The sequence below is a fragment of the Acomys russatus genome, chromosome 16, assembly GCF_903995435.1.
Source record: "Acomys russatus chromosome 16, mAcoRus1.1, whole genome shotgun sequence".
Lineage (NCBI taxonomy): Eukaryota > Metazoa > Chordata > Mammalia > Rodentia > Muridae > Acomys > Acomys russatus.
Window position 1 is genome coordinate 36379921 of NC_067152.1, and position 26174 is coordinate 36406094.

A 26174-nucleotide genomic window follows, 5' to 3' on the forward strand; every position below is an offset into this window, starting at 1 on the left:
GAAGGCTTTTGTGGGACTTGCCCCTTGGGCTAGTATGCAGATATAAGTGAGTATATACCATTTAAGTCTTTCTGCTTCTGGGTTAACTCACTCATTATGATCATTTCTAGCTCAATCCATTTGTCCACAAATTTTGGGAATTCCTTGTTTTTAATAGCTGAGTAGTATTCCATAATGTATATGTATGGGTTTGATTTTCAATGAACCTTTGGTTGCTGCACGGTCAGGAACCTTTTACTATTGTCAGTTTTCCATAACCATGACAGTTATACAGGACATGCATGGGTCATGACCGATGACTTTAAAAGGCTTTCCTTTTTAATGTGTGATGCACACAAATCTTATTTATCGAATATTTACGGTAGGGACTTGGAGTACCTTGGTTAATACGCATTCCTACACCACCAAGTATGTGTATGAATGAATAGCCACATGTTAACGAAGAAGCAGCTACTCAAAGAGATGATGTGAGTAAAACCCCAGTGCATTTACATCAGACCCCACACTCTTCCCATTATTTCTCCGTTTGCTTGACTATGAACCTGCACCAGTTTCCTTAGAGAAAATCCATGAGCTGCCCTAATTTGGGAAGGACGTGGTTGACCAGATGTCTCATGCTGCTTCTTTTATCCTTTATCTTTCTTAGGCCACCTCGAGACTTAGACTCCAAGGCTTGCATTTCTATTGGAAATCAGGTGAGAAAAGCCGCACAGGTCTGATGGATACTTAGACCTCTTCATGTGTACGCTTCCCCCACTGAACACTGAAGGATTTGCTTCCTGTGGCAGAACATCAGAGGATGGGCTAAAAAAAGGTTTTGACTTCAAAGGGGACTGACTCGGTGCTATCACTGTTTTGGAGTTGTAAATAGCAAACAAGCGATTGGGATCCTCACGGAAGGCATTTGAGGGCAACAGATGGTTCTCTGAGGAGGATGTTTCTAAAGGCTGCAAAGGTCTAGTTGCTATTAGCCAGTCATAGATCATAAGGAGCCATAAGATCAATTCAGAGGCACAGTTTTAATGCTGAGTTGGGTGGAATTGTGTTTGTTGCTGGGGACAAGCAGGTTGTCTACCATGGGAGCCTAAATGTTTTCTGGCCCTCCTTGCTTTGAGTGTCACCTAGACATGTTAAAAAACATGTGGCCCATGGGGCCGGAGAGATGGCTCAGTGGTTAAGGGCACTGGCTGTTCTTCCAAAGGACCTAGATTCAAATTTCAGCCACCCACATGGGCAGTATTCAAATTCTAGGGGATCCGAAGCTCTCACCCAGACATACTATGGTGGCAAAACACAGATGTAAATAAAATAATTAAACAAAATAAAAAAACTTGTGGCCCAGCTATCACACCAAGGACATCAGAAGAAAGCAGACAGAGGGCAGCATGCTCTGTGCTTAGTTTTCACTTTGCTCTTGTGTAACTGCTTTTCCTCCTTGCAGAACTTTGAGGTGAAGGCAGATGACCTGGAGCCTATAGTGGAGCTGGGACGGGGTGCGTACGGGGTGGTGGAGAAGATGCGGCACGTGCCCAGCGGGCAGATCATGGCAGTGAAGGTAGAGTTGACATTCCGAAGAATGTTTTCTTTCTTCAGTGTGTGCATGTGCCCATCTCAACTGTGAATTGTGTGCCCCCCCGCCCTTTTTTTTTTTTTTGGCTCTTTTTTACAGAAGCAAAACAACTCACAATGGAATGGAAAAGAAGCATTCTTTTTTTTTTTTTTGATCAGTGTTTCCCTTGAACGTTGAGGAAGGTTCTTGTCAGCCGTCCTCATATCTACTTTCTACTTATTCTCTAAGTCTTCCCTGTCTTCCACTTTTAATTTTTAAAGAAAATTTTTAAAAAGTTTTATTTATTACATATACAGTGTTCTGCTTGCATGTACACTTGCACACCAGAGGAGGGCACCAGATCTCATTATAGATGGTTATGAGCCACCACGTGGTTGCTGGGAATTGAACTCAGGACCTTTGGAAGAGCAGACAGTGCTCTTAGTCACTGAGCCATCTCTCCAGCCCCTTAAAGAAGTTTTAAAAGAGAGATAGATAGACAGATAGATACATAGATACATGGATAGATGATTGAGAATGTGTGTGTGTGTGTGTGTGTGTGTGTGTGTGTGTATGTGTGTGTGTGCATGTCTATGCACATGGGTGCAGTACCCTTGGAGGCCAGAAGAGGATGCCAGATCCCCTGGAGCTGTAATTATAGGAGATCGTGAGCTACCTGATTTGTGGTCCAGGAACTGAACTCTGGTCTTATATAAACACAGTATGTGCTCTTAACCACTGAGCCATCTCTCTAGTCTCTAATACTATGTAACTAATTACAGTTAAGGTAATTAATAGTACTTTAAATACCTCATCTAATACAAATCTAAATCAAAATTTCCTTGATTAGTTATTTCAAAGTATTGTTATTCTGTTGTTTGATCAAATCAAATTCTAAACACAAGCCTCTTTCACTACATATTTTGTTTTGTTTTGTTTTTGCTTTTGCTTTTTTTCCAAGACAGGGTTTCTCTGTGTAGCCTTGGCTGTCCTGAACTTGCTTTGTAGACCAGGCTGGCCTCGAACTCACAGTGATCCACCTGCCTCTGCTTCCTGAGTGCTGGGATTACAGCCATGTGCCACCATGCCTGGCTTCATATTTTGTTGTTTTAACTGACTTTGAAAATAAAGAAGGCAAGACTGAGAAAGAAATTTGACTATATTTGTTGGGGGGAAAGGATTAAATGTATTTAGTGTTGACTGCATAGATTATGAGCTTTGGGCAGCAGTTTAGAGTGAGCCTACATGCCTTAAGTAGCTTCTGAGTAGTCTAGAGGTCACCTTAGGATGTGGAAAGCTGTGTGTCCAGATGACAGCAATTTTATGTTAGAGTCACAGTCATCTGTGGCTTTTGTCATCCACATTTGTCCCAGAATGGCTTCCTAAGGTTGACTATAACTGTGGTAGCCATGGTATCAACACTCCTCTAAAGAGGGGATCTTTGCCTTTTCTGCTATTTTATTTTTGTTTTAAAAATGTATTTTAATTGTATGTGTATGTATGTGTGTGTACCAGGCTGCATGTATATGCACCATGTATGCACAGTGTTTACAGAGGCCAGAGGAGGGTACCAATTTTCCTGGAACTGGAATTAGAGACAGTTTGTGAGCGGCCATGTGGGTGCTGGGAACCGAATCTGGTTCCTCTGCAAGACTGCAAGTGCTTTTAACTCTTGAGCCATCTTGCTCAAGAAGGCTTTACTTCTTCTAAAACCTTAGTACCCCTTAAGCATAAAGTGACATCACACTTTGCATTAAACAGACATAAACAGTAAACCAGATTGCTTTTCCAGCTTTGAAGTGCTTACCCACATATTTGCCCACTCTCGGAAATACACTATGTGTTAGCTTCTAAGCAGGGGCTGGTTAGGAAGCCAAAAAAACAAAACAAAACAAAACAAAACAAAACAAAAACAAAACAAAAACGGTCAACCATCTTCTCTGGCGGGTCCCTGCCTTTTCAGCTAACTTTCCCTCAGAGCAGTAACCGTACATTTCCCGTTGTATTTCCACTCAGAGGATCCGGGCCACTGTCAACAGCCAGGAGCAGAAACGGCTACTGATGGATCTGGATGTTTCCATGAGGACAGTGGACTGTCCTTTTACTGTCACCTTCTATGGTGCACTCTTCCGGGAGGTACGCGTCTCTGATCTCATCTCTCACCGCTCTCTGCCAGGCTGCTCTTGGGATGACAGTCTTGTTCGCTTTTAAATGATTTGAAAACCTTGAGGAGGCACTACTCCTTTCTTCCAAAAGCTCAAACGAGAAATAGCCCTTTGGGAAAGTTGTTGGTTATTTTTGCTTTTCCCCCCTTTCCCCTCCTAATTGATGATCCCTGAACTTCTTGGTCTCCAGGGCGATGTGTGGATCTGTATGGAGCTTATGGATACGTCACTAGATAAGTTCTACAAACAAGTCATTGATAAAGGGCAGACAATTCCAGAGGATATCTTAGGGAAGATAGCAGTTTCTGTGAGTACATCCTGAAGGACAATGGGGCAAGTGTGTTTGCCTGATAAGCACCATCTAACACATTATCTGTTGGGTAGGTGTCGGGGGGGGGGGGGGGGGAGCTAAATAAATGCTTTTTTCTTAACAGTCTCTATGTAGTACATTGACCTGGTTTGCTAAACCATGCCAAATGCCTCTATCTTAGTTTTCTTTCTTTGCCTGTGATAGACAAAACAAAACAAAACAAAAGCAAAACAGAACAACAATAACAACAACAAAGCTGACAGAAGCAACCTAAGGGAGAAATGGTTTATTTAGCCCACAATTCCAGGTCACAGACCACCCTTATAGAGAAATCAAGGTGTCAGGAACTCCAAGTAGTTAGTCATAGTCCATCCGTAACCAAGGGCTGAGAGCAATGAGTTAATGCATGCATTTTTCTTTCTCTATTTTAATGCAATCCAGAACCTTCTATCCAGAGAATGGCGCCACCCACAGTGGGCAGGGTCTTCCCACTTGAATGAACAAAATCGAGAGAGTGTTCCACAGCCAAGCCCAGAGGCCAGCTTGATCTAGACAATCTCTGTTTAGGCTCTCCTTCAAGGTGATTCTAGACTGTGTCAGTTGACAATTTACTCGCCAGCATGGCCTCCAAACCTGTATTCATCGTCCGTGACTACCGTTCCTCCATCTGTACTCAGACATACTTTAGTTCAACTTTCATTTGTAGAGATTTTAATGTCTTTTTAACACCAAAGTGTAAAAGGAATTAGGAGCCAAGGCAACCTTGATGACTACCAAGGTTCAGGAAGGCGGAGGAAATATGATGCTTCAGAGGGATGAAGGAGACATCTCTGCTGTAAGATACAATCCTCCTTGGTGGGAGGAGTACAGTTTAGGTAACTTCCCATCATTTTCCTGATTAGGGCCACCGCTATTTGAGAAAACCACTCATTCAGCAACTTCAGGCAGGGAACTTTAATAGAATTCAACGGTCTTAACACCCAGCTTCTTTGCAGTGATGGGGTCAACAAATTTACTCTGTTTCTCTTGCAGATTGTAAAAGCATTAGAACATTTACACAGTAAGCTCTCTGTTATCCATCGAGGTAAGCCAGGGGAGAGCTGCCTTGGCAGTTGCTTTTCCTAAGTTCCTTTCTTTTTCCTGGTGTCTCCTTTCCTCTCCCACTCTTCCCTGTATGTATAGGGATAGGGTTCCGTTAGGCAACAGGGCTAAAGGGTTTTCCTATGGGATTGTATAAAAACTGTAAGTAGTTATGTTAATCTTCTGTTACTGTTACAAAACACTTGGCACGATCAACTGATAAAGAGGAAAGGTTCATGGATTTGAAGGTTTCAGTCTCTGGTTTACTGGTCTTGTTGCTTTTTGGCCAGTGGTGAGGTAACACAAGATGGTGGGCCCATGCTGTGGAGGAAGCTCATTCACCTATGGCTTGGAAGGGAAGAGAGATGATGAGATCCCATAAACTCCTCCAATGGCAGTCCCCAGTGACCTAAAACATCCCCCCAAGGCCTACCTGTTAAAGGTTTAAGCATATTTTGATAGGGCTAAGCTGAGGACTAAGCCTGTAGTAATTAGGCTTTTGGAAGACGTTCAGGATTCAGGCTGGAAGCCATGGCCATTTTTCGTCTTGGCTGAGAATATAAGAACAAATGAATTTTTATATTATACCTAAATTGATTAGAAATCATTGAGATAAAAAAAAAAAAAAGAAAGAAAGAAATCATTGAGATATAGGTATCATTGAGAACTTGAGAGGACCCAAGGGAAAACCCAGCTTGTATTAGTTATTCTGTAGGAGGAGGGGTTATAAAAGCATAGTCACATGACAAATCAGAACCTGTATCTCAACAAGGTCCCCAGATGTGTCTATGCAGATGCAGCGTGGAAATCTCCACAACAAAGCGGAGCCTTTCCAGGCTGCAGGAAGTGGGAAAATGACTTTGTCTGCTTTTTTTTCTTCCTTTTTCCCATCCTTCCTTTTCTCCTGTTATCTCTTAATTTCCACTTATTTTACTTGTATGTGCATATGCGCACCTGTGTGCATGCCTGTGTGTGTGTGCGCGCGCGCGTGCGCGCGCGCGTGCACGCGAGCGTGCGTGCATGCTTGCTCACCATGCACATATGTAGAGGATGTGATCCTCCTTTCTCCTCACAAAGCTGGGTCACTGGTGGGCATGGTCATGGCTAACTTTTAATGTGGGTTCTAGGGATTTGAACGCAGGTCTTTCATACTTGCATTGCACAGTGTGTGCTTTTATGTGCTGAGCCATCACCCCAGATGTGTCTGTTATATCTTCATCTGTCTACTTATCTAATCTATTCATCCATCCTTTCCTATCCACTTATCTCATAAAGTAATTCTTGTAAATTTTTTTTTTACTTACGTGTATGTGTTTGCTTTTGTGTGTGTGTCTGTGCCACATTAGTGCAGAGCCCACAGAAGCCAAAAGAGGGCATTGTGTCCTGGAGTTAGAGTAACAGGCTGTTGTGCACTGCCTGCTGTGCATGCTGGGATCTGAATTTAGGTCCTCTACAAGAGCAGCAAGGCATCTTTGTAGCCTCCAAAGTCACCTTTAGAATAGATGTTTTTAATAACATTTAAAAGACTTAAGAGTCATCTAGGAAAATCTGTTCTCTAAAAATTCTGTATAGTAATTCTCAATAACTAGAAAAACATCAATCAAACATCCTGGAAATAAGAAAGCACCATATATGGATGGGGTATAAAGAAAAACCTGGAGCTAATTATTGCTGGAAGGTTCTAGTTAGGGACAGCTTGGACTTTGTACAGTAAGTGGGTTTTTTGGGAAACTTAGTAAAGGTACTTATGGCCACTAAGGATTGTTCTTGGGGTACTTCTCAAACTCTGTGAACTTGGATATGATATAAAACCCTGCGCAGGGTACCTGCTATTGCCAGCATCAGTTAGTAGCAGTAAATCTGGGAAAATAGGAGCATGGGATATAAGAAGGAAGTGGGACTATGGATAAGAACAAGCATGCGGATTATCTACAGCTGTGGGGTGTAGAGGAATGTTAATTCAGAACATGGCTATTCTGGCAAGAGATCATATCCAAAGATCTAGGTCTGTGTGATCCATGCTTTTAATCCCAGAGACAGGAAAATAGATCTGAGTTCAAGGCCAGCCTGGTATAGATCGAGTATCAGGTAAAGAAAAGCTTAGAGCCAGGTGTGGTAGGCCAAGTCTTTAATCCCAAATGAAAGCAAAGTTAGTTTGTAGAAGGAAGCCCCCATGTTTGAAAGTGATGTCTAATTGAGTGGCAGGAAAGGTGGTGAATCAGAGAAGACTTGCCGGAATAAAATACGCCCAACTCTCAGGAGAACAGAGAAGAAAGAGAAGCTTCGTAAGAGGCAGTTTTACAGGGAGAGTTTTACCAGGACAGTATAGAGAGATGGGCTGGAAAGAGAGAGAGAGAGAGAGAGAGAGAGAGAGAGAGAGAGAGAGAGAGAGAGAGAGAGAAAACGAACTCAGATGAAGATGAACCATGCCAGAAAATGAGAAGAAGCCAGAAGATTAGAGTAGATTGTTGAGTTAGTTTGAGGCCAAGCAGAGCAATTCTGGGCTGAAAGAGAAGCCAGATTAAATAAGTCAGCTGGGAGAAGAGTTTGAGCCCGAACAGCTGAGTTGAGCCAGCCAGCCCAGAGCTCAGAAAGAACAAGTGAGGGTGAGCTCATTAAGCAGTAAGTCTCAGAGGCTGAAGACATTCTAGGTAGGCCTGGGTTAGATTGTCTGGAGGCTAGAAGATTCCAGGACTAGGGCTAGGTTAGCAGAAGGAGGCAGTTTGTCTCCCAGACATCAATTGAGCAAGAAGAATAAAAGATAACATTACAGTGGAAGTTGTTTGGACATTTTCCTTCAAAATATTGAAATATTCAAATTTTACTAGAATTTATATACAAGGCAATGGAAGTAATAAAGTGATATTTGGTATGCCATCCAGTTTAATAGGAAAAATAGTTAGGGAATAACTTAAATTCTATTCTATTCTTTTCTTTTATGAGACAGGGTCTCCTGTAGCCCAGGATAGTCTCAGACTTGCTATGTAGCCTACAGGATCCTCCTGCCTCTGTCTCCAAAGTCCTGGGATTACAGGCCTGTGCCGTCATGCGCAACTGAAGGACTATCCATAGAATAAATCTATCCTTCTTCTTCTATGTCATTTCCAGAAAGTGTCACAAAGGGCAAGCATTTCCTGAAGTTTCTAATTCCCTCACCTAGAGAGCGCAACGGTTCATTGGGGGCACGCCAATGGGTGGGTTCTGTTTCTATAACCTGAAGAATTCATTTCTTACCCCTTTCTTCAGTGACCAGCCCGCATTTGAGCATGCCTGGGTTTATAACATTTTACACCGTGGCAGCCTCTGAGGAATTCTCCTGTAGTGGTTTCCATCAAAATGCATGGCTGGGGTCATACTTGGCACATTGTTTGTTACTCTCTCTTCCTTTTAAGTCTTCAACTTCTTACTTTCACACTGAGTATTCAATAGAGTACTTTATGTGTGTATGTGTGTGTGTGTGTGTGTGTGAGTGTGTGTGGGTGCTTGTGTGCCACTGCTTGCTTATAGAGGTCAAAGGGCAACTTCAGGTGTTGGTCTTTGCTTTCCACCTCACTTGAGACAGTATCTTCTTGTTTGTTGCTATGTGCATCATGATAGCTGTCCCATGAGCTTCTGGAGAGTTTCCTGTCTGTGTTTCCCTTCTCCCTACAAAAACCCTGGGGTTTCAGAGACACAGTGCACACATGCTGAGTATTGAACTCGGGCCACTGTGCTTGGATGATGAATGAATGCTTCCACCCACCGAGCCATCCGCCCAACCCTGAAGGACCACTTTGGTTTTGGTACTCATTTTTTAAGTTCTTACTACATGTATGGAGGCAAAGATGTGATAAGCGAAGCCGAGGAGACACGTTTTCTCATTCGGAGAGTCATGATCCTGAAAGACACAGACAAAATGTGAAGAATTAAAAACCAAGTGGAAAGGAGCAAGCTGTGTGCCCCCCTCTGAGTCAGCATCGGTGTGACATTTGTGTTGGGCAGGTTGGCCAATGCAGCGGTGCAAGACAAGTGGAGAGTCTAGCGCCCTCTAGTGGTGAAGAAGTAACTCTCCATTCTTTCTTTCAGATGTCAAGCCTTCTAACGTGCTCATTAATACGCTGGGCCAAGTGAAGATGTGTGATTTTGGAATCAGTGGCTACCTGGTGGACTCTGTTGCTAAAACGATTGATGCAGGTTGCAAACCATACATGGCTGTAAGTACAGCACTCAGAGGGGTGTGTGTGTGTGTGTGTGTGTGTGTGTGTCTGTGTGTGTGTGTGTGTGTGTGTGTGTGTGTGTGTATGAATCTGTGTGTGTCTGAGAAATGCACCTGCTTGCAAAACCGGGCCAGAAAATAAGAAATGGACGACTATGAGGGAAAAATTCAAAATTTCCCCTAGATTCAAGAAATAATCTGCATTGTGCCATTTTCTTAAAAGTCTTATGTCAGAAATCATTCACTTGCTCCGTATATTGTCTCCATCTTTTGAGGTTGCTTATCGAAATACCATAAACTGGATACCTTACAGAACATAGACAGTTTTTTTTTTTTTAATGGGTTTTTTGCTCTGGAAAGTCCAAGATGAAGCTATTGGAAGATTCAGGGAGTGGGGAGGGCCTGCTTCTCTGGCTCGTTCGAGGCTCCTTTCTGGGTCTTCAACTGGTGGAAGGATCAGAGGATTTGTCCACAGTCATCTTGTAAAGATACAACTTCCTGTTATGGTGACAGATGGGATAAGGTTTTTAACACGTGCAATTTGGGGATGACGCAAACGTGCAAACCATAGCATATATATGCATGTAAGTAGTGTGCATCGCCACACAGCTTTACATACCGACTTAGCTTGATTGCTGAGGCCGGACGGCTACGGAGAACTTACGTTACCCGCACAGGCAGCTGTGGCCATCACAAACACATAGGATGTGTGCAGGTTCACTGCCCACTAGTGAGAACCTGAGATCCTTTCAACCAGAGGAACACATCCGTCCTGGACCGGATTCGTGTTTGGGAATTGAAAACTGCTGGTGCATGTATGAGTGAAAGCCCCCCGAGAGGTCTCTTAAATCAGATGGTAGATAGATAGGAACTTTTCCACAGGTTCTTTCTAGCGAGTTTCGAGCTGTCAATATTTTTAGCCGGGGATGATTTTAGTGGATAGAGGAGCTTTTGAACATGTTCCTTGGTTCTTCTTAGGGCAGTTAACATTTGTAACGAGGGATGTGAATTCACTGCTGCCTCTAAGAAAAGGGCACTGTAAAGAAGAGTTACCTTGCAGAGATATTTCATAGCTTGTGATTACCCAGGCTTTTGGCCCGGGAGGCATGCTGACAGAGTAGCATACGGCGGTGACGACTGGTGCTGTCTCCACTGCGGGGTTGACTGAGCTGGACGTGGGCCTCTCGATTGTTAGTCCATTCCTTAGTTGTCTGTCTCCTTTGCAGCCTGAACGAATAAACCCGGAGCTCAACCAGAAGGGGTACAGTGTGAAGTCTGACATTTGGAGTCTGGGCATCACGATGGTAACCTATGGTCATCACAGTGGGCTATGAGGGTTTGAGCACAGAACTGGGTGGCTAGGCTTTGGGGACCCAGAGGCAAATGGCCTTTGGTATCATCCTTGGGCACCCTTTCCTGTGTGACATCTCACACAGGTCGCTTTCCAAGGCTGATCGTTTACGGTGGGGGCACAGTGGAAACCCTACAGACAGACCTGGCAGTCTGAATTTTTCACCTTTTTCTGTCTTTCACTTGTCATGTGGCTTTTCATAACTTGTGTATTCTCACAGACCATCTTTCTGGTAGAAAGGAGATTAATGTATTCCTTATTGTTTAAATTAAAAGATTAAAACTAAGACAAGAAGTTTAAGTTGCAAAAAGAATGCTAATGTGTGTGGGCCCTGATAGGCCAAATGCACTAAGCTGTAGTTTTTTTTTTGTTTTGTTTTGTATTGTCTTTTGTTTTTTTTAGTTTTATGAGACCAGATCTCATGTCAGCTAGGCTGGCTTCAAAATCTGTATGTAGCCCAGGATGGCTTTGAACTTCCAATCCTCCTCTCTCCATGTCCAAAGTGCTGGGATTAGAGGCATGCGCCACCATGCTTAGTTTGATACCACGCTGGGGATCAACCCCTAGACTCATGGATTCATGGCAAGCGCTCTGCCAACTGGGTGATGCCTCCCCCCCCCCCCCAGCTTTGTACTGAACATTTTCATGCTGGAAGTTTTGGGTGTTGAAGTTATATCTAACCTAAGAACACAGTAACGGAGAGTGTACTTTTCCAAACATGGCCCTATGGCCGCACAGTCAGTGTCTTATCTGTAACTCTGTGCTTGTACATTTTCAGTATATCTCTGAGGTCTGGAATTATCCACTGTGGTCCTGGCCCCTGCCCAGGACCAGCAGCTGATTATATCCAGTGAGTTATTCCATGTCCCTGCCTAGAAAACATGTGATTCTGTAACAGCAGAGTGGCCTTTACACAACTTAAAAAAAAAAAAAAGTTCAGTCATTTCCATCCTGGGTAACTCCCCCCCCCCCTTTTTTTTTTCCATTTCACCAAGAGACCTGTAGGTGGCAGCAGAGGCACAGCTGCCAAAGCCATTTCCTTTTCTGGCCAGATACTTGAAAAACTGGCTGGTTCCTGTATTGAACTTGAATGCTCTTGGCTGATAATTTTTTTTATATGAAATAGCCTTGGGTGTAATCAAGGGACTCATTTATTTAGGTATGTTTAAATATCTGTTGCTGGTAAGATAATATTTAAAAAAAAAAAAAAAACGAGCACTGAGATTTTGTGAGAGCGGGTTATTAGCTTCTTTTTCTTCCCTAATTATACTTGAGGTTAATCTCTAGTCCTCCTAGAAAGAAACGCAGCTGCTTCCCAGTAACCCCTTCTTAAATGGTTGCCTCCCCCATTTCTCTCCTTCTAGATTGAGCTGGCCATCCTCCGGTTTCCCTATGACTCTTGGGGAACTCCCTTCCAGCAGCTAAAACAGGTGGTAGAAGAGCCATCACCACAGCTCCCAGCAGACAAGTTCTCCGCAGAGTTCGTTGACTTTACCTCGCAGTGGTAAGAGAACCCTGCATCCCACAGACCTGTGCCAAAGAAGACAAGTCCTTCCCACGGCTCCCCTCCACGGGGTCTGGTCCATCACATGCGCTCATCCTAGAAGCATCCCTGGAGTGTGCCCTCCATGCTGCAGAACACAGCCCTTGCCCCTACCCCCAATTCCAAGCCTAGTAGGGACTCACTTAAGGCAACGTTTATTCGATGGCGGCATTACGAGGCATTATGACTGGCAACACCAGGGCTGGAGATATGCGTAGGGTATTTGGGGTATTTAAATTCAGGTGGCCTCTTTATTTGGAGGAAAATAAATCCTGAGCGGAGGCCATTGGAAGCATTTCCCCAACTAAGGGAAGTAAGGACAGAAAGGCATTCCCGTCCAGGAGGATTGTGCTGTGTCATATCACCCAAGCAACAAAGGCCTTCCAAGACATTGTGACAGCCAGTTCATCTTAACTGTCACTGCCACACAATCTAGAGTCTCGGAGGGATTGTGTACATCAGGCTGTCCTGTGGGCAGCCTGTGGGGGGATTGTTTTTGATGTTCGTTGCTGTGGGAAGATCTAGCCTAAAAGTAGATTGTGCTGTTCCCTGGGTGTGGGTCCTGGACTGAGGGACGATGGGAGTCATGTACTAGAAGCAGCACTTTTCTCTCTGCTCTTGACTGCGATTGTGATGTCACAAGTTGTTTTTAACTGCCCACTGCTCTGACTTCCTGCTATGCTGAACCAGAACCTGGAACAAACGCTTTTCTCCTAAGTCGTGTTCATCAGGATATTTTATTCCAGAGAGAGAGAGAGAGACAGAGACAGAGAGAGAGACAGAGACAGAGACAGAGACAGAGACAGAGACAGAGACAGACAGACAGCAGACAGACAGACTAGGATAGAGTTGTAAGCAATTTGATACTGATCCCAGCAGAGACAAAGGTAGCAAGGCCTAGTGGAAGGCTGAGGGTCAGGGCAGAAGTAAAGATTTAGCTGGATAGAGAAGACTGTGGGGCTTTCAAGAATGTTTCTGGGGTGTTTTCAAGGCCTCAGAATGTTGCCTTCTGCAGAGTCCATGTTGACTGTGGATAGACTTGCCCGTGTACACAGTAGTAGGTACTGTTGGGAGCTCGGGGGCAAATCCAAAGAAAGCCAGGGCACAAAGAGAGAAGGCGATGACTAGAATTGTCAAGCAGATTAAAGGGGGGGCGGGCGTAGTATTTTCCAGATACTCACGTGACTGCTGTCTACACGCTGGTCATGATGTTTAGTATAAGTTGGTGGTGGCGGTAGCTGCAGATGCAGCCGGGAGGAAGACGCCAAGAGGAGAGCGCAAAGTGGAGTCAGTTTGGATGGCTCTCCCGTGCAAGCAGATGGGAAGTGAGCGGCAGTGGGTGGGGCAGAGTTGGCTGGGGTTCGCAGCTGTGTCTCTTGGAGGGAGTTGTCCCAGCCACACTTGCCACTGTGGATTGACCTACACCCAGAGAGTCCCCAGAGGTACAGAGGGTACCTAGGCAACATGCTGTTGCCCTCCTTGCCTCTTTGGAAGCGGTGCTCCAAATACAGCTTTCCTGGGACACAGAATGAGACAGAGCAGTTCTCGGCTGCTGAAGGCCCCTTTGGGCTGGTCCTTCGTACGCGCTCACCCCCTTCTTGTCCCTAATGCCTTACAAGGCTACCACGGTGGTTTATTCTGAGTGTTCATCCTGGCTGAAGACTAGAGAGAGCCGGAACGCTGGGCTCTAGGGCAGTGTTGCTGGGTGTCTTGAGCGAAAAGGCACCCCTCCTTTCTCTAGTCTCCTGAACTGTGTCCTGTTTTCCTTGAGTGATTGTGTGGGTGAGGTGATGCATCCGTCAGGTTGAAATCGGGCCATGATCTTGCCTTTTAGATTTAAAAGCTTGACAGCTTTTGCTTTTATTTTGTTTCACTCCCCCCTCAAGTTTTGTTTTTTTTTTTTTTTTTAAGAATGGTCTCATTTTTAAAAGACTTTTTAATGTAATTTATGCATGAATGCTCTATTTGCATGTGTCCTTAGAAGACAGAAGAGGGCATCAGATCCCATTATAGATGGTTGTGAGCCACCTTGTGGTTGCTGGAAATTGAACTCAGGACCTCTGGATGAGCAGTCAGTGCCCTTAACTGTTGAGCCATCTCTCCAGCCCATATCCTCAAGTGCTTAAAGGTCCCATAGGACAACCTGTGAGTCAGGGGGCACCATTGACTCCAAGAGGCCTCAGGAGAGGATCCTGTGTAAGGAAGTGTCTTCAAGCTTCCCTCTGATTGCTTTTCTCCTATCTGGACCCCTTCTCCCAGGGTCCTGGGAAGAACCAGGAAGGTGTCAGGGATTCTACGATGCTCAGGCTCCCATTGTGAATGTAGCGGTTGGTTCTCTGCTTCCCTGTCGCATTCACAGGTCAATCTCTGACATGTTTTCCCGGAAGCGCTGTCCCCTGACTCCTCTCATCCTTAGCATCAGCATTTTTCAAGTGTTCACAACCACAGCATGCATTTAGTGTACTCTCTCTACATGTGCTGAGAACCCAAGCTTAGATGCCATGTCCCCTAAGCTTGCCTTCAGCTACCACAATGCTTCTTATCTGCATGGTGACGTCACTCAGTTACTTTTTGGTATCAAGCTGTTTTTTGTTTTTTTTTCAGATTAACTTTTTTTGTGTGTGCAAAGAATCAAAAGCATTGAAACTTTCTACAAATAAATGATATTGGGCCTTGGGTGTGTACAACAATTGTCTAGCATGTGTGAGGCCCTGGGTTCTATCCCCAGTGTCCAAAAAAAAAAAAAAAAAAAAGTGCATGTATGTATGTATGTATGGACTCCAGGTACCTGTGTTATTGCTCTGTCTATAACAACCACGTAGTGCCTACCTTCCCTCATGACACCCAGAGTCCACATGGCTCTTCCTCTGATAACTCTTTTTCTGTCTCTTTTTCTCTGAATTTTAGCCCCAGACACAATAGTTCATTCATCTAAGTATTTGGGACTGTTGACAAGTTGTTGCCTCCCTGTAATTGTTTAGAAGTTGGGGAACCTTGTTAATGCTGTGTTATTTCATTTGCACATTTCATTTGCATACCACAAACCCGTTTGTCTCGCTTAAGGAGTTCATTAGAAGTAATAATAGTGACAGAACTCATGTCAATCTAGAAGCTGTCAAAAGATAAATCCTCTGTTTAAAAATTACAAGAGGTTTGTTTATTGTTTTATGGATATGCATGTGTGCCTGAGTAGATATTTACATACCATGTGTGTGTGCAGGAACCCATGGAATCCAGAAGAGATCACCAAGTCCTCTACACTCAGGCCTATAGGCGCTTATGCGATACCATGTGGGTGCTGGGAACTGAACCTGGGTCCTCTGTGGGAGCAGCTAGTGCTCCTAACCACTGAGCCGTCTCTCCAGCCCCACAGATCTCCTCAAAGTGTTGAGTATTGCTGTTGTTTTGGAATCGAATCCTCAGAAATCAACTTTGTAAATGAGTGATTGTCTTTGTCGATATAGGAATTGGGTACTAAAACTAGAAGAGAGTCAGTCTGTTTGACTGTTCTAAGCATCCCTACATATCCTTGGTCCAACTTTAGGACAGTAGGACCCTCTATAGTTCCCCATTATAAACCACCAAAGTGTTTACTGTGATGCTAAGAATAAACATAATGTGAGGTTGAAACTATATAAATTGAAAACTTACACTTCCCCCTCCCCGACCTTTTAGATATTATGAGTTTTAGATGAGATTTTATTTCCACTTATGCCAATGTAGAAGCCCATGCTATGCTCAGGAACAGTGTTATTTCATTGACTATCGACAGTTTAGAGCCATGCTTGACGGAGTGGAAGGAACCCTCCACAGACAAACTGGTTATCCATGAAGAAAGCCTGCATTTTGCCCCCAGCTCTTACCATTTCTGTTTCCTAATCCCATAGCTAAAGTACTGAGGCAGTTTCATGAAAAGACCTTTTCTTTTTGAATGCTGGCATGAAACTTAACCCAACTCAGTCAGGCCTTCCCAGTGGCCCTAGATCTTTGTGGTAAGCAGAGAGAGAGAGAGAGAGAGAGAGGACTGAGGTTTCCAGCCAGGAAACAATGCTATCTGAGGGCCATGATTGGGTTGGTTTTCTGTCAGTTAAAGAATTAAAAGGCAGGAAAAACCTGAAGTACAACAGAGAGAGAGAGAGAGGCAGAGAAATCGTATGTACTACAGACTTGGTCAGCAGTTAAGAACACACATAGGCAACAGATAGAGAAAAAGCCGAGTAACCCCTCCGTGAAGTAGAGGGGGCACTCAGGAAAGCCATCGTCAAGGCACCCAGTTAACTCTTGAGCCCAGAGTGCTAGGTACTTAGTGTTTTCATGTTTATTTTTTTTCCTCAGCAGCATCAGAGCAAATAGCACCTCGGATGGAGAAAGGGAAGTGCAGGCATTTACCCCTCATGAATGTCAAGATGAAAGAAACACTGATCTGTTTCTTCCCTTTTTACAGTGTGCCTTTTGTTTATGTTAACATATAAGTCATTGGTTTTGTTGTGGTGTTTTCACACATATTTAGTTATCCTTGTCGCCTCTCCCCTTTCCCTTCTGTATCCCCCTAGCCCTGTGGGCCCGTTTGCTCCCCACTGTAGCCCCTTCTGCTTTCATGTCTCATGTAGTCACACCTTCCCTCCCCCACTAAGATTGCTTCTCCTCTCACGGTCCCTTTTTATATCTATGAAGCCTGCAACACATACCTACACACACCCCCTACACACACCCCTACCACACCCTACACACACCCTACACACACCCCTACCACACACCCCTACCACACCCCACACACCCTACACACACCCATACACAGCAACCCCCTACACACACCGCCCGACACACACCCCTACACACACCCCTACACACACCCCCTACACACACCCCCGACCACACACCCCGACACCCCCTACACACACCCCCTACACACACCCCTACACACACCCCCTACACACCCCCTACACACACCCCTACACACACCCCTACACACACCCCTACACACACCCCTACACACACCCCTACACACACCCCTACACACACCCCTACACACACCCCTACACACACCCCTGCACACATACACCCTCCTGTCTTAGTCAGGGTACTCTAGAGGAACAGAGCTGATAGAGCAAACACATATCTATCTATCTATCTATCTATCTATCTATCTATCGATTGATCTATCTATATATCGATCTATCTATCGATCTATATATCATCTATCTCCATATTGTACTACTTGGGGTTCTTTACAGGAACAGAACTAATAGAATGAATATAAATTCATGTATTTACACACACACACACACACACACACACACACACACACACACACACACACACACCACACATCTGTCCGTATGGATAGTAGACCTCTTGGCTATTGGACCTTTTCCTTATAAACAGTGCAAGAGCATGTTTAGTTAGTGAAATATTTGTACTGGGGCATAAGGTTCTTTAGGTGTGTGCCTGGGAAGAGGGTAGTGGTGGTGGTGGTGGTGATGGAGCTGGGTCCTGTGGTAATTCTACTTGCAGTTGTGTCTAAAACCTCTATCCTGACTTCCAAAGTAGTTGTACAAGTTTACATTTCCAGCGTCAGTGAATAAAGCTTCCTCCCCCCACCCTCACCAGCATGTTTAAAAAAAAAAATTGTCTTGTTGTTTGCAAATTTCTTACATATATACACAGTGCAGTTTTACCCTCTCTGTCCACCATGACCCCACTCTGTCTCTCTCAGTGTTTCCACGTTTTTCTCCCTCACAACTTGAAGTTCTTTAAAAGTGATTATTAATAACCTCTACAATCAGTGAGTGCTGCAAGTCCTGCAGAGAGAGCGACTCTCCCGCTCTGGTCAGCCATCAGCCACACAGATCCTCCATCAATGGTGGGCTCTCTAGGGACCCCTTCTGCATCCATTCTGGAACTTAGACTGACTTCCTGTGTTGCAGTCTTCTTGATGCTGTAAGCTGGTATGTGCAGTAGCCAGGTCATGTGCAGACGTCAGCACCTCACAGCATTCTTCCTCGTCCTCTGGCTTGCTTTCTGTCCCCTCTTCTATGGGTGATGGTTGTCATAGCTGAGATGAGATGGAAGCTCAAAGTCCTGCCCATTTCAGGTTCTGGAATAGCTGAGGATGTTGAAAACTTTTTTTCACACATCTATAGCCATCTGTGCTTCTTTTGAGAATTGCCTATTTGGTCCATTATATCCCATTTATTGGTTGGAAGATTTATCTCGGTAGTTAAGACTTGTCCTTATGTAATATAGATAGCAAATCATCCTCTGATATATAGATGGCAAAGGCAATTCTCCTGTTCTGTTGGCTGTCTTTTCACTCTGGTAATTGTTTCTTTCACTGCGCAGAAACTTTTTAATTTTATGTAATCCCACTAGTCAATTCTTGGGGTTTTTTGTTTGTTTTGTTTTGATTTTGGTATCGGAGTGTTTTTTTCTTTTTGGAGTTTTCTATGTCAGTATCTTGAAGTATTTCAGAGGAAAACAAAGAAACAATGATTCTTAGAAACACTTCCTTTATGCACTTATTTTAAAAATAGTACATCTGAACCTTCCCCATTTCCCCAGTATACGTTTTTATGCTTGAGATTTTAAAGAATTCCTAAGGTAGGTGTTACTGGCCTATATTAGTTATTTTCTTATTGCTTGGATAAAACACCATACTCAAAGCAACTCAGGGAAAAAAGAGTTTATGGTTTCAGTGGGATAAGCCCATCATAGCAGGCAGCAGGCAGCGGGCAGCAGGCAGCGAGCAGCAGGCAGCGAGCAGCGGGCAGCAGGCAGTGGGCAGCAGACAGCGGGCAGCAGGCAGCAAGCAGAGGCAGTGGGCAGTGGGCAGCAGGCAGCGAGCAGCAGGCAGCGGGCAGCAGGCAGCAGACAGCGAGCAGCAGGCAGCGGGCAGCAGGCAGCCGGCAGCAGGCAGCAGCAGCGCAGCAGGCAGCGAGCAGCAGGCAGCGGGCAGCAGGCAGTGGGCAGCGGGCAGTGGGCAGCAGGCAGCAGGCTTGGTGGGTGGAGTAAAAGCCAAGGGCTCACATCTTGAACCTCAAGCAGGGAGGTTCAAGCAGGGAGCAAGAGAGTGAACAGGGAGTAAGGAGAGGTCTTAAGTTCTTGAATCCAGCCCCGAGTGACATGCTTCCTCCAGCAAGACCACACCTTCCGAGTTGACCCAAACAGTGCCAGCAAGTGGAGGCCAACTATTCAAATGCCTGAGAGGGTGGCAGGGGTGGAGGTTGGGCTTTCTCATCCAACCTACCACATGTCCAAATAGGTCTTGTTTTTGCATGCATAATACTAAATTCTAATAGAAAATCACTATACTCTAGTCTTGTAGAAGGTTTAATATGAGTTTATTTTTTAAAAAATGAGATATTAGCAGGTAGATTACACACACACACACACACACACACACACACACACACACACACACACACATATATATATCTTGGGTATGACCCACCTTGTGTTTTGAGACAGTGTCTCTCATTCAAGGCTGGCTGGCCATGAAGCTCAAGGGTCTTCCTGTCTTTACCTCCCCAGTGCTAATATTAGATGTGTGTGCTGCAGCTCTTGGACTTTTATATGGGTTTTGGGGATCAAGCTCAGGTCTTCATTGTCATTAGGTAAGCATTTTATGTACTGAGCCTGGATCATGGAGTAATAGCTTTACGTACTGAGCCTGCTCGCTGGCCCACTAGCCTAATGGTTTTCGCTGTAACCTTTTTGCAAATGTTCAAACAAGAAAGTCACTAGAAGTAAGCTACCTGCTGCTAAAATAGTTAGACTTATGTTCGCATTTCCTCCAGGCCTACTTTGGAGTCTCAATGCCCAGCTGAGCAGCCTGTTGGCCATAATACCCAAGTGTGTTGGAGGCCCATCCAGATGTCAATACTGTCTGACTCAGAGTAGCTAAAATCAAACAGTCAATTAAGCACAGTCTGTTTGTTCAGCAGAGGAACAGTAAAAGAGGCAGTAGATATTTATTTATCTTTTGACAAATGTATGGCTTCAGAGGCATGCTGTGTTTTTATTCTGTGGACGCACCAAATAGCCCTCTGCTCAGAAATGATCAGGGGGAGTTTAAATAGGCAGAAAGGCTCTGGTCAGCATAAACTCCAAGCTAGCAATTCTCCAGACAGCATGGATCTGTTTTGTAGTGTCAGCCCACAGTCAGGAGCCTGTGTTGTGGCATTTGGAAGCGGAATTAGGGAAGTTAGCTAATTGCACACTTGAAAATGACAAGCCCCTTGAACACTCAAAAGTCAGACATCGAGCCAAGAAGAAAGCGGTGGTGTACCTTTGAACTCCGACATTGTTATTTTATACTGAATTTCAAGCATTTCCTACTAAAACATGGAAAATTTTCTTCCACCCCAACTTTATCTTGGATATTTTACCATTCTTAGTGCCTCCTGTGAAGTGTTTTTGATTTAAAGGAGGGAGAGAATAGGTTATATCCATTATACGAATTCAATGGATAGTTTATTTTGCTTTCTTTCTTTCTCTCTCTCTCCCTCGTTTTTTCTCTCCCTCCCTCCTTCCTTTCCTCCCATCTCTCTTTCTTTCCCCTCTTCGCTCTCTCCCTTCTTCCCTCCCTCTCTCCCTCCCTCCTTCCTTCCTTCCTTCCCTTCCTCTCTTTCTTTCCCTTCTCTTCCCTCTCTCTCTCTCTCTCTCTCTCTCTCTCTCTCTCTCTCTCTCTCTCTCTCTCTCTCTCTCTCTCTCTCTCTCTCTCTGCCTCCTTACTTCTCCCTAGTATTCCTTCCTTTTTAGATAAGGCTTTCCTGTATACCCTAGGCTGTCCTAAAAGTCCATCTGTAGCCCAGTTGGTCTTGATTCTGTAATCCTCCTGCTTCAGCACCTGAGTGCTGGAATTATAGGCATCATAACCATGGCTGGTTGCTGTGGAAGTCCTTTTCCTTACAAGTCTGTAGTTGGGGTGAACTTGCCACTCTTATTTTAGCATTTCAAGATCAAGATATTTATCTTGGCTCCTCATTTCCTAAGGTAGTCATGGGAGGTGGGCCATAGCAGTGTCTTTCTCTCTTTTGTGTGTGCGGTGCACATATGGAGGTCAGAGGGTAACTTTTGGGAGTCTGTTCCCTCCTATTGTGTGAGCTCCAAGAATCAAACTCAGATTTCCAGGCTTGGCAGCAAGTGCTCTTACCAGCTGAACCATCTTGCTGGCCCCTCAGGTTTCATATTTAATTGCTTGAATATTGAAAATAGTTTTAATGTTGTATTTGGGTTCTTTCTTTGAATAAGTTGAATTGTTTAACCAATGGTGATGAATTTCTAGCTTTAGATTTGCTTTAAACACTAGCTACATATTTGGGTCCTCTGAGTAAAAAAAAAAGTCTAGGATCTGGGAGCAAGGCAATGATGTCCTTTGGGAATATTTCTTCTTCTTCTGTGCTTATTTCCCAGTTGAACTGATACTTGGGGTTTAGACAACCTTTTGTCTTTAGGAAGACAGAAGAGAGAGGTGGAATGAAGTGATGATGAGAATATAAGCAAATATCATAGGAACCAACTGGAGGTGACTTTTACAATGGAATTTCACAGAGGAAGATATAAGAAGTAAAAAAAAAAATTAAAAAAAGAAGGCAGGCTAGGCATGGTGCCATATTCCTTTAATTCCAGCACTCAGGGAAGCAGAGGCAGGCGGAGCACTGTGAATTAAAGGCCAGCCTGGTCTACAAAGCAAATCCAGAACAGCTCGGACTACATAGAGAAACCGTGTCTCTAAAAAAAAAAAAACCAAACAAACAAAAAGAGAGCACCCAATAACACACAACTACTCTTGATGGCCACACGGATGGCATTTCCCCCTGGATTGCCTTTGTAGTGGAAGACAAGCTTGCATATTGAAGGATGCTTAGCAGCATCCTTGCCTTCTGTCAGATACTAGCAACGACACTGCCAACTAGTTGCGACAACCAAAAATGCCTCCAGACATTAAGAAATGTCCCATGGAGTGAAGGTACTGCATCACCCCCACTGGGAAGCACCTACATTGCCTCCCAGGATACAGGCATTTTACAAAGCCATGAATGATGGGTTATGAATTCATTCATTTCACCCAGGCACACATTCTCATATCAGTCCCATGCTGCCAGTTGATAATTCTTCATTCTAATGCGCTCTTGTTTTTATCCCCACTTGAGATGAACTTTCTCTCATAGGTTGTCTGGTCCCTGAGGTCACTAGGTCCTAGGTCTGCCCTCAGTTCCAGGTTGAAACTTCTGTCCTCACCTCTACCTGTAGCCTGTCTCAGGGTCCCTGGCTTCTACCCACAGCATTGCCTGGAATAAACTGGTAGGCTGCTTTTAAGTTGGTTTTTTTTTCCCCCTTTGGTTCAAAAGCTTCCTCTGCTTTTAATTTTTAAAGAGAATTTCATTTTGCTCAAAGTCTCCCAATGACGTCACTCTCCCACACTTTTGTACTTTGCGTCACTTAATGATGATTAGCTTCTGTGGGTACAGCAGAGCTCTTGTCACGTGTACAAGATCTCACTTGGTGAAAGGGACCACTCAGCGCAAAGCCCAGGAAGCTAAAGTGCTGCCCTGTTCTTCAACTTTATGGACAACTTTCTTTCCACTCATGTATGATTTTATGGTCCAGTGGCCACAAGAAGCTGTAGGTTGCTTTGTATATCACAGTTTCCATGGAGATCCTTTTCTCCGTTCTAGAACCTGGAACTCTAACGTCAAGTAAACTGTTTCTTTTCTTTTTTTATTTTAGACCCAGGGGTGGAAAGAAGATACGGGGTGGGGGGTTCAGGACCCAGGTGATGAGTTGGTCTCTTTCCTGTTGCAGTTTTATGAGGATTGCCTCCAGTATCAACTGTTCTTAGATATCTGGGTATTCTGAGAACTGAATGACCCCTAGGCAGTAGTGCATGACCACAAAAATATTTCTAAGAAGAATTGCTAATTTGCTGACTGAATATGCTTTCCTTTTTTTTCACCCACTAAGACACGGTGAACAAGTAGCTTGACTTTAGTAAAATATAGGTTTGCGGCCTCTGTCTCAGGTAGGTTTGGTAGGAACATATAAAAGTGAGTTTCATAGGAAAGGGAACCACAAACAGGGAGGAGCATGCAGTTGAAGGCAATGAGAAGTTACTCAGTGTCCTGTGAGAAGCCTTTACTAACTTCTTTTCCAGGAGGTGGGATCCAAAGCCTCCTCAAAGGAAAGTACATAAAGGTTTAGACATGAAATGGCTATAGGCAAGAAAGCTAGACTGAATGTCATCTGTGATGTATTAAAGGAAAAGAAAATCTCTCTCTCTCTCTCTCTCTCTCTCTCCTCCTCTCTCTCTCCTCTCTCCTCTCCCTCTCTCCTCTCCTCCTGCTCTCCCTCCTCCTCCCTCCTCTCCTCTCTTCGTCTCTCTTCTTCTTCTTTTTCTTCTTTTTCTCTCTCTCTCTCTCTCTCTCTCTCTCTCTCTCTCTCTCTCTCTCTCTCTCCACACACACACATGTACACGCACATGCACACACACGCAAGCACTTGCCACAAACACCCTTATTCATGTTAAAACAAGACCAATGTGGTTTAAAACATAATTTTTAAGAGTTGGTAATTTACAATAGAAGTCAAGAAAGGAGGCCTCTTTTCTGCGCATTAAAAAAACAGTTATGATCAGTTTTACAATGGTTCTAAATTCTTAATGGTGAAAATTAGTTTCTAGATTTTTTAAAATGTGTTTATTATTTTTTTTTCCTTTAAGCTTGAAGAAAAATTCCAAAGAACGGCCCACATATCCAGAACTTATGGTGAGTGTGAACGCTTTGATGTGTGTTACCAAACTAACAGCTCGCAAAGCAACCAGGCCTAAGATGATGAGTAGATAGCCATTTAGGAAGAGCTGATCGGTTGAGATATGGGTGATTCCCAGGAACTGGACACAAGACAGAGCTAAGGCTCCCTCCTCACTCTTATTTATCTCTTAAAATATTTTATTTATTTATTTTGTGTGGACATATTTGTATATTTGTATCTGTACATGTGTCACAGTGCACATGAGGTGAGAGTCAGGTCTCTCCTTCTATACCACGTGGGTCCTGGGGATTGAACCGAGGTTGTCAGGCTTGGCAGCAACCACTTTTATTCCCTGAGCCATCTTGCTGGCCCCATTCGTTCTTTTTTGGTTTTGGTGCAAGCTCTGACTATGTCATCATTCCCAGTGAGGTTTTCCATGTTGGTGAACTGGGAAACACGTAATATGTCCATGGCATTTATGTTTTCACATTTGGAAGACTCCCTCTGTAGATGTATGTACTGGATACGTGAGTCCAGAGGCTTCAGAGGGAGAAGCTTACCAGCCATGTGGCCTATCAATTCTTCATAACAAGTCTGGGGTGAATTAGGTGAATTTATTTCCTTTTTTTGGTCTTCATTTTGGTAGGAAGAAGTACAGTGAGGGACCTGCCTTTGTCTTCATTGTTTGTCCTATCAGTAAGATATGGGTGAAAGCAAAACCCAACACTGTTTCTCTATGATAGTGCTTCTACCTAAATAGATGGTGAATGTGGGGTAAATAAATTTTTGGAGAAAAATTAAAAATTTAGGGTATCTGGGAATTTGTATTTGCCCCATCCTTCAGACATATCTTAATGACCAATGTTATAATTTAACAAAGAGAGAAAGATGCTGTAGTTTTGTTTCTGTTGCTGTGATAAACTACCCTGACAAAGGGCAACTTAGGAGATAAAGGGTTTGTTTTAGTTAATAATTTTAGATTATTCCACTACTGCCAGGAAGTCAGAGCAGCAGCAGGTCAGGAGAGGCCATCATATCTCATATACAGTCAAGAGCAGAGGTAGAAATAAATACATGTTGGGCTATTTGCTTGCATAGAACTTGACTTAACCACTCTTAAAATAGTTTAGGACCCTCTGCCTAGGGACTGGTGCCACCCACAGTGAGCTGGATCTTCTTATATCAATTAACTCAATTTAGACAGTCTTCCACAGACATGCTCACAAGCTAAGCCAAGGCTAACCCAATAATCCCTCATTGAGACCCTGTTCCCATATGGTCGGGGTTTTGCCAAGTTGGTGTTAAAGCTGCACATCACAGGAGAATTATAATATTGTCCCAAGAAAGGAAAATTTGAGATCCTTGCCCATGGACCTGATAGCAGCTGTCACAATGTGCTTTCTTCTCTCCTGCCCACAACCCCACTGTCTAAGTCAGCGGAGTATATTATAGAAGCACAGACTCCTGGTGTCTTTTGTTGAATGGTGTATTGATGTGGAGGAGACACAGAGAAAGAACCATTTGGAAATATCCATAAGAGCTATAGAGTATAGGCTGGAGAGATAGCTCAGTGATGAGTGTGAACTGTAGAGGAACCAAATCCAATTCCTAGCACCCATGTTGGGCCCTCTAACTCCAGTTCCAGAGGTGTTGAGGTCCACTTTAGGCCTCTGTGGGTACTGTACTCACAAACATTCCACCTCCCCATATATGTATACACATAATTAAATATTAAAAATAAAATATTAGAAGATAGTTATAAAAAGAGGACCTGTGTGATCATCTCAGATGTGTGTTCTTTCAATTCTGGAGATAATCTTTGGTTTCTTGCAGCCTGAACCATGCTCTGGTTGGAAGAAGTTGATTCATCCCATCTACTTGAGCTTCCAGTGTCCCTCTTTAAAAGGACAGTGTCCAGTTCTCAACCCTCAACAGCTTTATAAAAACAGATGTGTGATGCTTGAGGCCATATCTGCGTGCTTGAGTTAATATCTGTTCTTGGATTATTGTTTCTTAAAAATGACCAATTGGGCCTTTCCAGGCCCAGCTGTCCTTTTGTGGTATGCTTGGACATCTAAAAGATCATTTCACACAATCTGTGATAGACAGGGAATAATTCCTGTAAGATCTCGTGGAACTTGGGATCCCAAAGTCTCTCTTTCATAGCTAATTTCTAATATGAGAACATTTTCTCTTTACTTCAGCTATTTATAGTGCAGAACACCTTTTT

The 26174-nt window shown here is 43.9% G+C and overlaps 1 protein-coding gene across 4 annotated transcripts in view; it reads left to right on the top strand.

The window, feature by feature from the left end:
* The window catches only part of Map2k6 (mitogen-activated protein kinase kinase 6), a 121271-nt gene that overhangs the window by 90492 nt on the left and 4605 nt on the right, over window positions 1–26174 (top strand). For all 4 annotated transcript variants that reach the window (XM_051158967.1, XM_051158966.1, XM_051158968.1 and 1 more), the window contains exons 3-11: window positions 647–695; window positions 1442–1555; window positions 3566–3685; window positions 3905–4021; window positions 5057–5108; window positions 9170–9297; window positions 10526–10603; window positions 12015–12154; window positions 23913–23958. In XM_051158967.1, coding sequence (XP_051014924.1) covers window positions 647–695; window positions 1442–1555; window positions 3566–3685; window positions 3905–4021; window positions 5057–5108; window positions 9170–9297; window positions 10526–10603; window positions 12015–12154; window positions 23913–23958 — 844 coding nt within the window. The remainder of the gene's footprint in view (window positions 1–646; window positions 696–1441; window positions 1556–3565; window positions 3686–3904; window positions 4022–5056; window positions 5109–9169; window positions 9298–10525; window positions 10604–12014; window positions 12155–23912; window positions 23959–26174) is intronic.